General features: G+C 34.8%; 1 protein-coding gene across 1 annotated transcript in view; it reads right to left on the reverse strand.

Moving 5' to 3' along the window:
* Window positions 1-17,179, reverse strand: part of FBXO9 (F-box protein 9) — a 32,454-nt gene that overhangs the window by 7,769 nt on the left and 7,506 nt on the right. Inside the window, exons 4-11 of the mRNA XM_081038431.1 lie at window positions 16,352-16,409; window positions 14,735-14,834; window positions 12,541-12,671; window positions 11,563-11,677; window positions 2,354-2,472; window positions 2,064-2,154; window positions 1,287-1,382; window positions 870-963 (exon numbers count right to left, since the gene is read on the reverse strand). Of these exons, the coding sequence (XP_080894557.1) occupies window positions 870-963; window positions 1,287-1,382; window positions 2,064-2,154; window positions 2,354-2,472; window positions 11,563-11,677; window positions 12,541-12,671; window positions 14,735-14,834; window positions 16,352-16,409 (804 nt within the window). The remainder of the gene's footprint in view (window positions 1-869; window positions 964-1,286; window positions 1,383-2,063; window positions 2,155-2,353; window positions 2,473-11,562; window positions 11,678-12,540; window positions 12,672-14,734; window positions 14,835-16,351; window positions 16,410-17,179) is intronic.

Consider the following 17,179-nt stretch of genomic DNA (forward strand, 5'->3'; position numbering starts at 1 on the left):
GATCATAGTCATAGCAACTATCTCTGCCCCTCAGACCGCAGCCCCAGATTCCAGGAGCCTGCCAGAGCCAGGCAGAGAAGCCAGCAACAGGAGGTCACAAGACGCGAGGACTAGGATTCACAGAGAAACCCTGCCCTAACTATCTCGGCACAAGATGCTGGAGAAGCGGGGAAATTCAATACAGGAGAGCCTTCTTTCAAAGCTTATATTCATTTATAAAAGCAATGGGCAAGTATTTATTCCAACTCCCTCACAACTGACTGCTTGGGTATACATTATGGTTTTTAACCAGGATTGAAAAAGTGCGCATGGAGAAAGGTGGTGAAAAAAATCTGGCCTTCAATCTGTTAAAAAGAGTTTAAAGCCCTCTAGAATGTCATGATTCAGCAATCATACTTGTTTGTTTTTTTCTTTTGCAAGAACAGGAAGAAGAAAATTATATTAGCTTATTTCTAGTAGAAACTGAAATTCTCTGTAAGAATTACCTTATGAATTACCTTACACAAGAATTACCTATTTGAGCTAATTTAGGAAGGAAGTCCCTTACGATTCAAAATGAGAAGAACCAAAAACCATATTCAGGCATGATTTTATTTGTTACTTTATAGGACATTTTGATTTACATTTTCATATGTGAAAAACCTGGACCAGAAAAAGAAAGCACTTGAAGAAAAACAAACTGATTCAATAAGAAATAACCACATTTTAGAATACCCTCTTCCTTTCTTCAGAGATAGGCTATAAGTCAACATACATTTTGTATAATAGCATAAATAATGAAACAGTGTATTTTTGTTCTTTCTAACCAAGAATGCTTGCATGAACAGTGTATTAAAAAGAAAACCGTTAATTCCACCTTGCATACTTACTTCTTCTTTTTTCTTAGTTATCACAGCAAATACTTTGGTCTGATTGTCTGTATCTTGTGACAAGCGATAATGACCCAGTAGAATTGCATCAGTTCTAAAAATTAAGAAATACACTTTAAATCTAAGTCTATTAACCAGTTATTATATGTATTTAAGTAATCCAGGAAGTAATGGATTAGAATAGTGTTTAAACACTATTGCCTGAGAAGAATCAACTAAGATGTGAGTAAACCTAGTTTCTAAGACCCCCGAGACCCGCTGAAGTACACTTTCTAGGGATGTCCAGGAACTGGTATTTGTCACAAGTGCCCCCCAATGATTGCTTTTTAAATCACCCAGTAGTAAATTAAGAAAGCAATGGATTACGACTAACCGTATAAAATGTGAACTGGATAGAAAATAACAGAAGGACTGTACCTGGTATTCCGAGTTCTTAAACGAGGAACAATGGACTGAGGCTCCTCGGGGGTTGTCAGCATCATCACGTGGCCATCAGGGAAGAATCGTATGTATCTGTGTAAAAAGAAAAGACACCACAAAACACCACACACACAAAGAGTATAAATCACGTCCTTATTTACTGGGACCTAAACCTATTCATATCTGTGACACCAAAACAGAAATACCATGGGCCAAAGAACTGGCAAAACATTAAAACATGACTGCCAACCTGTGAGGCCAGCAACAAAGAACTAAAGGCATTTTATTATTTTCCTTAGAGGGAACTGTTGAACTTTTAGTTTCACTCACTGAATAAAAAATTAGAGGAAATACTGCTTCACTAAAGTTGTGTGTGTTTTTCCCTAAAGCACTAATTAACGTCAAACAAAAGTGGGATGTCTGCCATGTTTGATTAACATACCTGCTTACTTCTCACTGACAGGAATAGCTGATGAACAGTAAAGCTTAATAAGAGCACAAGCTCTTTGCGAAGGCAAATGAATACACCAAGGGAAAAAGACAAGAGCTCTACAATGTGAAATAATTCTTACATTTAGAGGCTAGGAGGAATTAAATCATTTGTTGTAACCCCTTGGTGCTTGGAGTGCAGTTCCTGTTATAAGATTGGATGAAAATACTGAGGGCCATTTTGTGGATAAATGCAAAAACCACAGAGAACAGACGTCCAATAACTAATGAACTAATACTTGGAGAGAGAGAATTTTTCACTCACTCAGTTTATTACAGTTGTACCTGTAATATTCCACTTGGTGCCAGGCTCTATAGAAACCATCAAGAGACTGTTCCCCTTGACGAATATATGTGGTTTTACTGATATACACTCCTATATAAAAAAAGAACATTTAAAAAAAATTAATAACATAATAAAAATTTTAAAGACTTATAATCAGATAGCACATTCCCAGCTTCATATTTATTAGGGTTTCAGTACTTAGGTCTGTTAAGAAAACTCAGAGTGTGTATTTATCAAAATCAGCATGAAAGATCACTAGTTCTCCTGAGTTCTAAAGGGTTCAACTTACCATCAAACCGAACACGGGGCCTTTCTAGAAACATCTCTCTCCAGGATGTGTATGGAACATACTTAATACAGCTTCTGCCCCAAACTTTCAAACAGGCCAAACGCCATATTTCAGGGTCCCTAGGTAATAAAAGCACAACATCAATCCATATAAAAGGTTAAGTACATATATGCGGACATAAAAAACATTCCTGCTTCCGGCCAACCGCTATTCAGCAAGTATTTCTTGAGTGGCTGCCAGGTACTGTCCTGGGCACTGGAGCAGACTGATGGACAAAGTCCTGTTCTTTTATGGATGGGAAAGTAAATAAAAACTAGATCACAAAGAAAGTTTCAGGTAGAGTGCTGTGCTCACTGCAAAAACAGTGGGGTAACCAGACAAGGACGATGGTGGTTGGGAAATAAAGACTATTTCGGATACAGTGGCATGAAAGGGCTCTCTGGGCGTGTGCCTACAGTGATGAGGATGATGTGATAAGGATGAGTATCCCGGGCAGAAACCATACAAGTGCAGGGCCCCCGGCAGGAGTGTGGCTGCCGTGCTCCACAGGAGCAAGAAGAGTCATGTGGTTGCAGCAAAGCGAGCGAGGTGAAGCCCAGACTACATAAATTGAGAGGTGGTCAGGGGCAGGTGAAGTAGTGGTTACAGGTGGGAGTGGATGCGTAAGTGAGATGGAGGCCACTGTAGGTAGTGAGCATGACTTATGCTTTTAAATGATCAGTCTGGGAGAGATCCAAGCTGGCGGTGGCATAGGAGGACACTGCATTCGGCCCCTCCCATGAGCAAACTCAAGTATACACGAATATGGAGAGCAATTACTCCTGTGAGACAACTAAGGGTTGAATGAACAGGTGAAGAACAAAAAAGAGAAAGAGACTGAATAGAGAAGGCTGGGAAACCGTGGAAGCCCTCCAGGAGCTGTGGGAACTTTCTGGGCCATAGGAGCTGGTGAGCACCATTGTTTTCATTCTCCTCCACATCGATAGGGCAGGCAGAAGCTCCATTTGGGTGCTTTGGTCCACCTGCAAGATGAGTATACACTGTCCAGGCCTTTTGCCTCAGAACAAAGGGAGTAAGTGGAACAACAGGACATCACCACCTGCACAGGGAGCTACTCTAGCCCCACAAGCCAGTACTCCAGGTCCTAGAAGTGCCAACTGGCTCCAACCAGCTTTCCAAAACTACCAGGCACATCAAGCTTACACAGACGTCATTTTACACAAAGCCACTTTCTGTACAATAAACAAGAGAGAAATTATAGAGAAGGCTGGGGAGCAGGACCTCTCTGGGGACTGTGGGAATTTTCCCGAGTTGGAGGAATGGGTAAGTGCCATTGTTTATGTCTTCCTCTACTTCCATAGGGTGGGTGGGGGCTCTATTCAGGTGAGCTGACCTACCTACAAATTTGCTGCAGCATGTTCTTAGACACATTGTCCAAGCCTATTTTGTCCCTGAATAAGAGGAGCAAGCAGGATCAACAGGGCATTACTACACGCACCTGGCCTCCCCACCTGAGCTCGTCTGACTCGGCAGACCAGTGCCCTGGACACCGCAGGCACCTGCTTCGCTCCTACGGGTCTGCCAAAGACACTTGGCACATATAGCCTACACAGAGGCCCCTTCTGTAACACTTACGGCCACATTTTCCAGACTGGAAGAGAGAGCTATTTTGTCTAATTCACATAAACAAATGTGAAAAGTCAAACAAAATGAAAAAAATATTATCTCTCAAATGAAGGAACAAAATACCCAGAGAAAAACCCTCAGAGATGGAGATAAGTAATTTGCCTAATAAAGAATTCAAAGAAATGGTCATAAGGATGCTCACCAAATTTGAGAGCAGAAAAGAGGAACTTAGGGAGAATTTCAACAGTAAGAAAGTATAGTAAAGAAGCAGGCAGACCTGAAGAATACAATAAATGAAATGAAAAAATATATTGGAAGGAATCAACAGCAGATCAGCTAATACAAAACAGATCAGTGATGTGGAAGACAGACTAGTGGGAATCAACAAATCACAACAGCAAAAAAAAAAAAAAAAAAAAAAAGGAATTAAAAAAAATGAGGATAAACTAAGGGACCTCCTGGGATAATATCAAGCCCTCAAACATTCACATTATAGGGATCCCAGGAGAAAATGAAAGAAACAAAAACTTTCAAGAAATAATGGCTGTAAACTTTCCTAACCTGGAAAAGGAAATAGACATCTAGGTCCAGCAAGCACATAGAGTTTCAAACAAGATGAATCCAAAGTAATCTACACCGAGACATACTGTATTTAAAATGGCAAAAGTTAAAGATAAAAATATAACCTTGAAGGAAGCAAAAGTAAAATGAGTTACATACAAAGGAAACCACATAAGGCTATCAGCTGATTTCTCAGCAGCAACTTTACAGGCCAGAAGGGAGTAGAAGGATATCCTGTAAAATGCTGAAAGGAACCTACAACCTACAATAAGTTACCCAGCCAGGTTATCACTCAGATTTGAAGGAGAGATAAAGAGTTTCCCAGACGAGCAAAAAATAAAGGAGTTCAACATCATGATACCAGCTATACAAGAAATGTTAGAGCCTTCTTTAAGCAGACAAGGAAAGGATATAACCATAAATAAGAAAATATGAGGAAAAAAAATCAAACAGGTAAAGCCAAAATTTAATAAATATAGCAAAGCAAACATTCAAAAAGCTACTACAAAGATCAAAAGAAGTATCAAACTCAAACTACAATAAGTAGTTGAGACACACAACACACAAAGATCTCAAATATGACATCAATAACATAAACATGGAGGGGGAAGTAGATAGAACTTAAATGCTTATCAGTTTAAAATAGACTGCTATAGATACAGAATAATATACATAAACTTCATGGTAACCACAAAGCAAAAACCTACATAAGACATGCAAAGAATAAAGAGAAAGGAACCCAAACAAAACACTGAACAGAATGGCAGTAAGCACATATTTATCAATAATTACTATAAATGTAAATGGATTAAACGCTCCAATAAGATGACACAGAGTGGCTGAATGGATTAAAAACACAACCCATCTATATACTGCTTACTAGGTACTCACTTCAAATTGAAAGACATACAAAGACAGAAGGTGAAGAGATGGAAAAACATATTTCATGCAAATAGAAATGAAAAGAAAGCTGGGGTAGCAATACTTACATCAGACAAAACAAATTTTAAAACAAAAAAGTAAAGAAAGACACATCACATAATGATAAAGGACAAGAGGACAATTCTAAATATCTCATACCCAACATAGGGGCACTTAAATATGTAAAGCAATTATTAATGGACACAAAGGGAGAAATACATATAATACAATAATACGGGATTCTAATACCAGACTCACATCAATGGATAGATAGATCATCCATACAGAAAATTAATAAGCAAATAATGGCCTTACATGTCATATTAGGCCTGATCAAATTAATAGATATTTACACAACATTTCATCCCCAAATGGCAGAATAGGTATTTTTTTCAATTGTACATGGAACATTCTCCAGGATAGATCACAAAACATGCCTCAATAAATTCAAGAAGACTAAAATCATATCAAGCATATTTTCTGACCCCAATGGCCTGAAACTAGAAATCAATAGGAAGAAAAGTGAAAAAACAAATACATAGAGACTAAACAACGTGCTACTAAACAATCAATGGATCAAAGAGGAAATCAAAAACAACCTTGAGATAAATGAAAACACAACTTTTCAAAATGTATGATATGCAACAAAAGTAGTTATAAGAGGAAAGTTCACACTATACTGGTCTACCTCAAGAAGCAGGAAAAATCCCAAATAAAAAAATGTAACCTTATAGCTAAAGAAATGAGAAAAAGAACAAACAAAACTCAAAGCAGAGAAAGGAAATAAAGATTAGGGCAAAATAAATGAAATAGACAAAAAAAAAAAAAAAAAAAAAAAAAAAAAAAAAAAAAAACCCACCAGAAAAGATCAATGAAACAAAGAGCTAGTTCTTTGAACAAATAGACAAAACTTTAGCCAAACTCATCAAGGAAAAAGAAACCTATATAAATAAAATCAGAAATGAAAGAGAAGTTATATCCGACACCACAGAAATACAAAGATTAAAATCATTAAAGAATACTATGCCACTTCTTAAATTATATAAATGTCTAACAACTACACTGTACACCTAATATTAATATAAAATAATACTGAGTATCAAAACAAATAGTGTAATAAAATGCTGATACAAATTGCTTTATTTATTTAATCATTTAAGGAAAAGCCTGATTTGTAAACATAGATGCTAAAAATTATATTTTATCTCAGGTTTAATTTGGGAATTATAGGTTTTTGAAATTTACTTGTACAAAATAGAATATATTCTGATTTAAAAATAACAATAAAAATTAAAATCTCGCCTATGTACACAGAGAAATGAAAATGTATAAAGTGTTACAGGGGCGCATTTGAGATATTGTTCCCTGATATATGTCATCATTTGGGCTCAAAAAACTGTTATAAAAATTTTTTTTTAAATGTTACATACATGTGAGGGTGTCTAAAGGATCATATACTAAGCCACCCTGACATGGGAACCAAGGACTTCTTATTGTAGGATTTGAGACATTTTCTATGTAACTCAAGAGAACTATGGAAAGAACTATTTGGTGCAAGAAAAATCATTATTGTAACAGCAGACAGTCATAACCAATCCTGTACCATATTTAAAATAAAGGATATTTTTACTGAAAATAAATAAATAAATAAGAATATGGACTCGGGAAAAAATTACTACGAAAAATTATACACCAACAAATTCAACCTAAAGGAAATGGATCAATTCCTAGAAGAACATAATCTTATGTTACTGTAGGCAGAAAGAATAGGGCCACAGGGAGAGAGGGGGAGTAAGCGAAAAAGGAGGTAAAGGGAGACAAAGGAGGGAGAAGATGAGATCATCCTTAAGAAAAAGTACGGCCAGCAGATAGGCCAGAACTAGATTTCAGTGGCCGAGGGCAGATCCAGGACTCTATCTTGCCCCTCACAGTGAACTTCAGCTAATTATAATGGATTATAATATTATTAGTATGGCAGTAAATAAAAACCTCCAGCCCTGTGTCACCATGACAGTTCTGACAAGAGCCAAATAACGACAAAAATTCCTCCTAAGTGGGTCAATGAGGACCCGCGTAGGAATGCCTATAACGCCACCCCTAAGTTTTTAATATTCTGCACCTTCATTTTTAGTGAAATAAATTCCCAAGTCTCATTGCTCTTAGGAGCAGCTGCTCGCTCTCACCTTCTTGAGAGTGTACTGTCCTTCTTTCACAAATCCACCGCTTACTTGGCTTATTTGATGCATCCTTGAATTCTTTCCTGTGATGAACACCAAGAACCCATTTTCCAGCAACAACACTTCCACGACTGAACCAAGCAGAAATAATAAAATCTAAACAGATTGATTACTAGCAATGAAATTGAAACAGTAATAAAAAAACTTTCAACAAATAAAAGTCCAGGATCAGACGGCTTCACAGGTGAATTCTACCAAACATTCAAAGAATTAATACCTATCCTTCTTAAACTGAAGAAGGATCGCTTCTGAACTCATTCTATAAAGCCACATTACCCTGATACCAAAACCAGACAAAGACATTACAACAACAACAACAAAAATTACAGGAAAATATCCTTGATAAACATAAGATGTAAAAATTCTCAACAAAATATTAGCAAACCAGATTCAACAATACATTAAAAGGATTATAAACCATGACCAAGTGGGATTCACACCAAGGATGCAAGGATAGCTCAACATCTTTAAATCAATGTGATACATCACATTAATAAAAGAGGATACAAACTGTATGATCATCTCAGAAGCAGAAAAAGCATTTGACAAAATTCAGCATCCCTTCATGATAAAAATTCAACAAAGTGCATACAGAAGGAACATATCTCAACATAATAAAGGCTACATATGACAAACCCACAGCTAATATACTCAATGGTGAAAAGCTGAAAGCTTTTCCTCTAAGATCAGAAACTATCACCACTTCTATTCAACATAGTATTGGAGGTCCTAGCCATAGAAATCAGACAAGAAAAAGAAATAACAGGCATCCAAATTGGACTGGATGAAGTAAAACTGTCACTACTTACAGATGACATGATACTATATATATAACCCTAAAGAGTCCACCAAAAAAACTATTAGAATTAATAAATGAGTTCAGTAAAGGTGTAAGATACAATATCAATATACAGAAATCTGTTATGTTTCTATACACCAATAACGAACAGAAAGAGAAATTAAGAAAAAAAATCTCATTTACAACTGCATCAAAAAGATTAAAATACTCAGGAATGCATTTAACCAAAGAGGTGAAAGACCTGTACTCTGAAAGCTCTAACACAATGATGAAAGAAATTTAAGAGAACACAATAAATGGAAAGATATATAGTGCTCATGGATTAGAAGGATTAATATCATTAAAATGACCACACTACCCAAAGCAATCTACAGATTCCATGCAATCGCCATCAAAATACCAATGGCATTCTTCTCAGAACTAGAACAAATAATTCTAAAATTTATATGGAATCCCAAATGACCACAAATAGCCACAGAAATCTTGAGAAAGAAGAACAAAGTGGGAGGTATCACACTCCCTGATTTCAAACTATATTACAAAGTTATAATAATCAAGACAGTATGGTACTGGCACAAAAACATATAGATCAATGAAACAGAATAGAAAGCCCAGAAATAAACACTACTTATAAAGTCAATTAATCTACAATAGAGGCAAGAATATACAATGGAGAAATGCAATCTCTCCAATAAGTGGTATTGGGAAAATTGGATAGATACACGTAAAAAAAATTAAATTGGACCACTCTTTTACACCAGAAACAAAAATAAACTCAAAATGGATTCAAGACTTAAATGTTAAAACCTGAAGCTATACTACTCTTAGAAGAAAACATAGGTAGTAAACTCTTTGTCATTGCTCGTAGCAATATCTTTTTGGATATGTCTCCTTAGGCAGGGGCAACAAAAGCAAAAATAAATAAATGGGACTACATCAAACTAACAAGTTTTTTCATAGTGAAGGAAACTATCAACAAAATGAAAAAACAATGGGAGGAAATATTTGCCAATGATACACCTGATACCGGGTTAATATCAAAATATATAAGGAACTCATAACAACTTAACACCAAAAAATCCCAAACAATCCAATTAAAAAATGGGCAGAAGACCTAAATAAACATTTTTCCCAAGAGGACATAGAGATGCCAACAGACCTATGAAAAGATGCTCAGAGAAATGCAAATTAAAACCACAATAAGATACCTCCTCACACCTGTCAGAATGGTCATCATCAATAAATCAACAAATAACAAGGGCTGGAAAGGGTGCGGAGAAAAGGGAACCCTTGTATTGTACACTGTTGGTTTGACTGTGAATTAGTACAGCCATCATGCAACAGTATAGAAATTCCTCAAAAAATTAAAAATTGAGCTGCCATATGATCCAGCAATTCCGAAACTTCTAGTATTTATCCAAACAAAACAAAAACACTGATTCGAAAAGATATATGCACCCTTATGTTCACTGCAGCTTGGGTATTACCAGTAATACCCAAGATATGTCCAGCAATAGATGAATGGATGAAGAAGATGTGATATGTGCTACACAGACACACAGACACACACACACACACGCACACACGCACACACAATGGAAGATTGTTCAGCAATAAAAAAGAATGAAACTTGCCATTTGAGACAATGTAGATGGACCTAGAGGGTTCTTATGCTAAGTAAAATAGAGAAAGGCAAATACCATATGATTTAACTTATAGTATGTGGAATCTAAAAAGCCAAAACAAATGAATAAACAAAACAAATTAGAAACACCCGATATAGAAAACAAGCTGATGGTTACCAAAAAAGGTAAGAGCATGGGAAAAAACGAAGGCAAAAAAATATCACTTTGGTAGTTTATGGAGAATGTGCTTCAGGGGTTAAGACTGGAAGCAACGAGACCACGCAGGATGGTACTGCCATAATCCAGACCAGGCATAACGGTGGCTAACCCAGTATGGTACTTTGGAGGACTAGCAAAGTGGTCAGACTGCAGATTTAGTTTGAAGGTAGCACCAACAAGGCTTTGCTATGGGATTAGTGCAAAAAGTGAAGTAAAAGACGTACTGACTATTCACATGATTCTGATACAGCTCAAAATATTTTTAACAACTTAAAATATTGTTTTAAATACATAAAAACTACTTATATTGGAGCCAGTCTGCAAAAAGATATTCCTCCAAACTTATGTTGCAAGGTTTTTCAAAATTTTTTTTTACCAATTACTTTTATTTCATAACACATACAGTTTTATCCCAGATAATGTTTTCTGAATCAATTCCCTCTTTATGTTTTCTCATGTATAAATAAAAGTTAATGGAGTAACAGTGCTAGAGACCTCAATTTTAAAAGGTTGGTGGCAATCCAGTTACTTAATAGGTACTTGTTAAATAGAATAGTACATGGAATCACCAAAAAACAAAGGCTACAAGCAATTCAAATGTTTTACCCAAAATACAAGACTCCAAATGAAATGAGATTTGTTTGTTTGTTTTTCAAAATAATGCATCTGAATTTTAAGAGCTAAAGTTATAAAAAAGTTCTAGATGCTAAGGACTAAGTCTATATTTCTACGTAAGATGCCTATGAAAGAATACTATACTAGCCTCAAATGACGGTTTTCTAAACAATGAAGATTATTCTTCACGTAGCATGATTTTAAAAGTATAGGATAACTTTTAATGGGCCAAAAGAAAATTCTAGTGCAATCGCAATTTAATCATTACCACTTAATGGGTTTAGAGTTACTGTGAAAACGACTTGAGTATTATTTTAAGCATAATTCTTTTTCCAAGTCAGCTAAACTAGCATGCAAACTAAAACGACCCTATGGAAGTAATATGTGTGACTGTACCTGTTCTACATATTATTTGATACCCTGGAAACCTAGTACACTCTAGTCTTTAAGTGCTAAGTAGTCTGAGAAAATCACACATGTACATCTTAGCAAAACTGTTCATTCTAACAGTTTACCCAGAACACCCATCAAGTTCTCTTATCAAAATTGACAAAGACTAGAAATCCTTTTTTCACCACTGCCTGAGTTGTTTTAAAACAGAAGTACCTGGCACAGATATAGAATCCTCTGCACACCTGCGACAACTGCTCTAATGATCTGAGATCCAAATCACTAGACACCACCCAGCGGAAGATGTACATCAGGACCTCCATTGGCAGTACTGCAAAAGAAAACCATCTTTTCAGTGACTCCTATATGTCATTCTACTGTCACATTCTCACTGCAGGCGTCTTTATATATTCCTAGAAATTTAGAAATCATACCTTCAGTATTGCTCAGATGTAAAGCATGAGTGTATTTAACTACCCAAAGGTAGTAATGGTTCCTAACATCAAGACACAAATATCTTTGTTTTTTTTAGTATAGAACAGATCTAAAGCTCCTTTTATAAAGCACCCCTTTCCCTTGGAAGATTTTACCACCAAAATATATTAAAATATGAGTGTTATTAGGTTGGTGCAAAAGTAACTGTGGTTTAAAAGGTTAAAAATAATTGCAAAAACCACAATTACTTTTGCACCAACCCAACAGAAAAATAGTCTGCTATATATGGGTATGTGTGATCCGTATTACATTTAACAATAAAAAGTTATTTTCATCTTCTTGAAAATTTTCAATGGTCCTCTGAAAAGTCCCATAACTAAACACTTAACATATGAGAAGAAAAAACATGCATTTTTAAACATTCAGCCAATCCCAGGACTACAGTCCAACTTGGCTAAAACCTGATGTAACCAGCATTCCCCCAATTTTCTTAGGACCCCCCCAACAACTCACATACCACCCCCCTAGATCTTCACTGAAAAAAGTACGGCATCCTTGAACAACTGTACTACAAATTTTGCTCTACCTCAGACTTTGAAAAGCTTATTAGTACACACAAACAGCAAGTATAACTAAATGTCCAACCATATTGTGAACTAGAGCAATTATCTGGCAAGTTATCTGACCTTTTAAGTTTGGAAAACGAAAATCTGAGATGAAAGTATTTCTTATGGCGTCATAACAAGCACCAATTCACACCTGATATGTGAGTCTGACTGCTCTCAAGTTCAGGTTGACACAGTTTGAGCAGGGACTCCTGAAATGTGAGCTGCTGCTGGAAGTAGGACAAGAGATCTGCCATCTTGCTATCATCATCATTATCTTCAATGCTGAAAAAAGAAGGGAGGTGAAAAAACTAAGTGCCTCAGTCTACAAACATAAAGCTTAGAAACTGATTTTTCTTAGTATTTTCAAATCGTTTGAAAAAGTCATCTAAAAGCAAACTTCTTACTCTTTTCTTTGATGTGGTAAAAATTTATCCTGCCTTGCAAAGGAGGACCATACCAAGTCTTTTGAACAAAAAAGCTTCAGCAATTTTAATTCCCACCCAGAAAGAATTAGAATTTTTGGGATATAGGTGTTGAGATTTAATTCATTTTATTGTAGAGATTTCATGTGTTAGAGAAACAGATAATTTCAAATGATTTTTAAAATCTTATGTAAATATATTCTTTTAAGTGCCCATAATCCATTCTAATTGGATAAAAATCAATATACAGATGTCATCTGAGGTTCTTACTTACCAAGGGTTTTCAAACAGATGTGCCTTATCACCCTTCCTTTAGAGAGGTTAAGTGTGTAATTTAAAAATCTTAGCAGGGTTCACAAATCACCTACCAATATAAACAAATGTGTACTTAAGAGTTCTTAGAAAAGTATCTAGCTTTCCATTTTTGCTGAAAGCAACCTTAAAAATGATCAGACTTACAAAAATGCTTGGATAAGGATGAAGGTAGAAAACCAGGAAAGGCTTATTATAGTACAACAAAGGGAGACTGTGGTTGGGGCTAGATAGACTCAAGGGCACTAATGCTTTACCCAAGGCAAAAGAACAGCAAAGAGACTTTTAGGCCTCATTAGATCTGGTAACAGAAAAAAACAATTGTATCCTTAAAGAACTTTCATAGCATCTGGGTTTGTATAAAGGGACTGCAGAGAAAAGAAATGTTTCTCTAATGTTTTAATACAAACCTTAACAGCACTTGGAGTCTATTTATAAATCTAGCTAAGACCAGGGTCCAAATGACTGTACCCAAATTTTTAAAAGGCTTAGAAAAGGGCCAAATGATTCTTTATGAGTATGAACTACTTCACACTGTTAAACCTAATTTCAGTGAACAACATTATTAGTCCAAAAGTTCAAACAGGTAATTAATACTGACATCATTGGGATGTTTTCAATATGGTTTACCCAAAGCTTAAGTGTTAATACTATAAGCAGTTACAAACACTGGCAATAAACATAAGCTATCGAAGATAGCTTCTTAATTATTTCGTGACAGAGATTAACAATGTAATACAGTAGATAATATCTCATTATCAAAACTCTATTTTCCTACGTATTACACATTTTAAACCTGACATGGTCTCATGGGTCTGTACACCTTTCCCTTCTAATACCAGCAAATTGGGCTTTGGGGGATAAAGAGATTAAGCCAAAACAATTTTATAATTGTTTTGCAAACAGCTTCAAAGGTATGGACTTAAAAATATGTTCTCTTGATCTTTGTCCATATAAAACCATCAATGCTACTTCATGACTTTGATTCAAGTGGCATCTATACAACGAAATGTTTCTTTTAGGAGTGCTTCTATCTTGCACCTGTGCTCTTAAACCAATGTTAGTCTTAATTATATTCTTAATTATATTCTACCTACATACCTACAGAGAATAATAAATAACGTCTTGTTATAATTTAGCATTTTCCTAACAAAATGAAGCCTTTTTCTAAAGAAAAAAAAAAGTATAGTTTCAAACATATACAAAAGGAGAAAAAAATGAAACCCCATAATGCACCCACAATCCAATTTCAACCATTATTAACATTTTTTAACTTGTACCTAATTACATTTTAACAGTTTTGACTTGAAACAGTTTTCAGAAAGTTGAAATAGGCCCTTTAATTTACTCTTTTCAGTAATCACTGCTTTTACAAAAAATAATTCTTTCATCACCTTATTTTTGTTATGTCTGTTTAAAAGGTGCATTACTATATTTTAATCTTAAAATTTCCCTAATTAAAAAATTTCTACAACTTTACAAACAAATCTGTATACTAAAGACGATGTAACTTAACAAAATTAGCACCATCTTCTTAACATGTTAAAACAACAGGGCAGACTCTTAACTTCAACAAACTATGTATTACTGTCTATCAAATTATATACGCACTAGCTGTTTCCAACGCCATCACCATCTGGAGACCGGGTATAAGTAATCTTGAACTCTATATCAGGTACAAGTTGCATAGCCCTACGATAAAACTTGATGGCTAAAAGAAGAAATAAAGCTAAATTAGCTATGACAACACATTTTTGTCATTTCCTTAGCCTTAACTGTGGTTTAATTTGGTAACCTTTTTTTACAGTCAAATTCCCTTTTTCTACATGAAACAGTAGTTCAGTGAACAAACTTATTTCCAAACCTTACTAATCCAAAATAGTATTTTTTTTCTAAAGCTAACATGTTATAGAAACTTAAGATGTTGCATTTTATCTTATCTGTTAGCCCTTCCCATCTTTTGACTCAGCTTCTTATGTATTGTTAAAAGTGATCGCAGGTCGTTGTCTTTCTTCAAACTTTGAAAATGCAATTGCTGTAGCCCCAACAAAAACACTTTTAAGCAAACTTTTCTTTCTGGGATGCATAGTTAAGGAAAATCAAATGCTTCCTAATGGGTGGAATAAAGAGAAGAGTTTTTTGGAATTTATTCTTCAAATCCAACTTCCATTAGTCCAGCTCCCTCTTTTTAACTTAAGAACCTTTAAAACCTGTTTGTTTGTAAGTTAAATCTCCTGGCCCGGGGGGTTTAGTTACAATATTTAATAATGTTTTCCACAGGGATATACCAATAGAACTTGGGGCTGTAGAGGCCAGCTAGTTTTTTTTCCCTTAGATGAAGTTTATTCAATTCAATATGTTCTGCCATGTTTTTTTACTCTGGGTGAATCATTGTATACTAAATGGAAATGGGACTCTCACAAAGTTATGAAAATTATGGAGGGATATTAATTGGACCCTTTTAATGTCTCAGAGTAAAAATATCACTAAGAGAAATTTGCGAATAAATGCAATAGTTCTGAAAATGTTATTATGGGGGCATTTTCAAGTAATCTAAGCACAAGTATCTTTCCTATGCTCCAATTATTAGCTTTAGTATCACAAAATTAAAGCCCAATACAGTAAACAGTCCCATCATTTTGTTTACTTACACATTTTTATTAGGTTAATAATACGAATAATTAAAGTTAATTCCTTATATAATTATATGTATATTATATATCTTTTATATATAATATTATATATATTATGTATTTTATATATAATATTATATATATTATATATAATTACGTATATATTAAATATAATTCCTTATATATATAATGTAAGTGAGAACTTAGAAAACATATATATATTTCTCAATCTATCTTTAATATTCCCCTTCTCTGAAGTATTTTCACCTATATAAGGAGCATATCCTATTTTTAAATGAGTGACAATATTTTCAAGACTTTTAATAATGAAAAATAAATACTAAAACCTAAATGTAGAAAAAGATTATTTTACTCATCCTACCAATATGATGATGTTTCTGAGCAATATTTTTTGAAAGGAGACAGGTTATGTAGAAATATAGTTTTTATTTTTGATTTTTTAAAAAACAATTTAGGATACAAGGAGACTGATGTTCTATACCAAATATATTCTAGTAAAAAAAAATTTGGTCAGTAATAGCATTGTTACTCAGGAATGTCATGACAAATATGATCCTGGGCCCTGAGTTTTTACCTTCATAGAGAGCTCCATTTTGTTCTTCTTCTACTGCTTTTAGGAAGAGTTCTCGAGCCTATAAAAATAAACAGTAAAAAACAATTTTTGAAAATTGGTATTAAAAATGAGAATGGATGGTGGAAGGATATCGCCTTTTCAACAAGTGGTACTAGAACAATAGGACATCCACAGGTAAAATAATGAACCTTGATCTAAACCTTACATCTTACATAAAAATTAACTCGAACGTGGACCAGGGACTTAAATGTAAAACTTTTAGGGAAAAAAAAAGAAAATCTTAAGAGACCTAGGAGTAGGCAGAGTTCTTATACTGAACACCAAAAGCACAATCCAAAGCTGATAATTGAACCTCATCAAAATTAAAAACTTGCTCTACTAAATACCCTGTAAAGAGGATGAAAAGACAAGTTACAAACTGACAGAAAGTATTTATAAGAAACACATATTTAGAATGCAAAAAGAACTCTCAAAACACCAACAGTAAAAACATAAGCAATCTATTTAAGAAAGAGACAAACTGTTATTTCACAGAGAGGATATAAAGATATTCAGCATTATTAAACATTACGGCAATACAAATTAAAATTACAATGAGGTATTACTACACACCTATCAGAATGGCTAAAATGAAAAAGTAATGACAACAAATCCTGGCGAGGATGAGGAGACACTGAATCACTCTTGCATGGCTCGGGGGAACATAAAACGGTGCAAGCACTCCGGAAAACAGTTTGGCAATTTCTTTTAACCAAACATACACTTACCATACAACCTAGCAATTGCACTCTTAGGCCAAAGAAATGAAAACTTATGTTCATGCAAAAA

Source organism: Rhinolophus hipposideros (assembly GCF_964194185.1).
Source record: "Rhinolophus hipposideros genome assembly, chromosome: 3".
NCBI lineage: Eukaryota > Metazoa > Chordata > Mammalia > Chiroptera > Rhinolophidae > Rhinolophus > Rhinolophus hipposideros.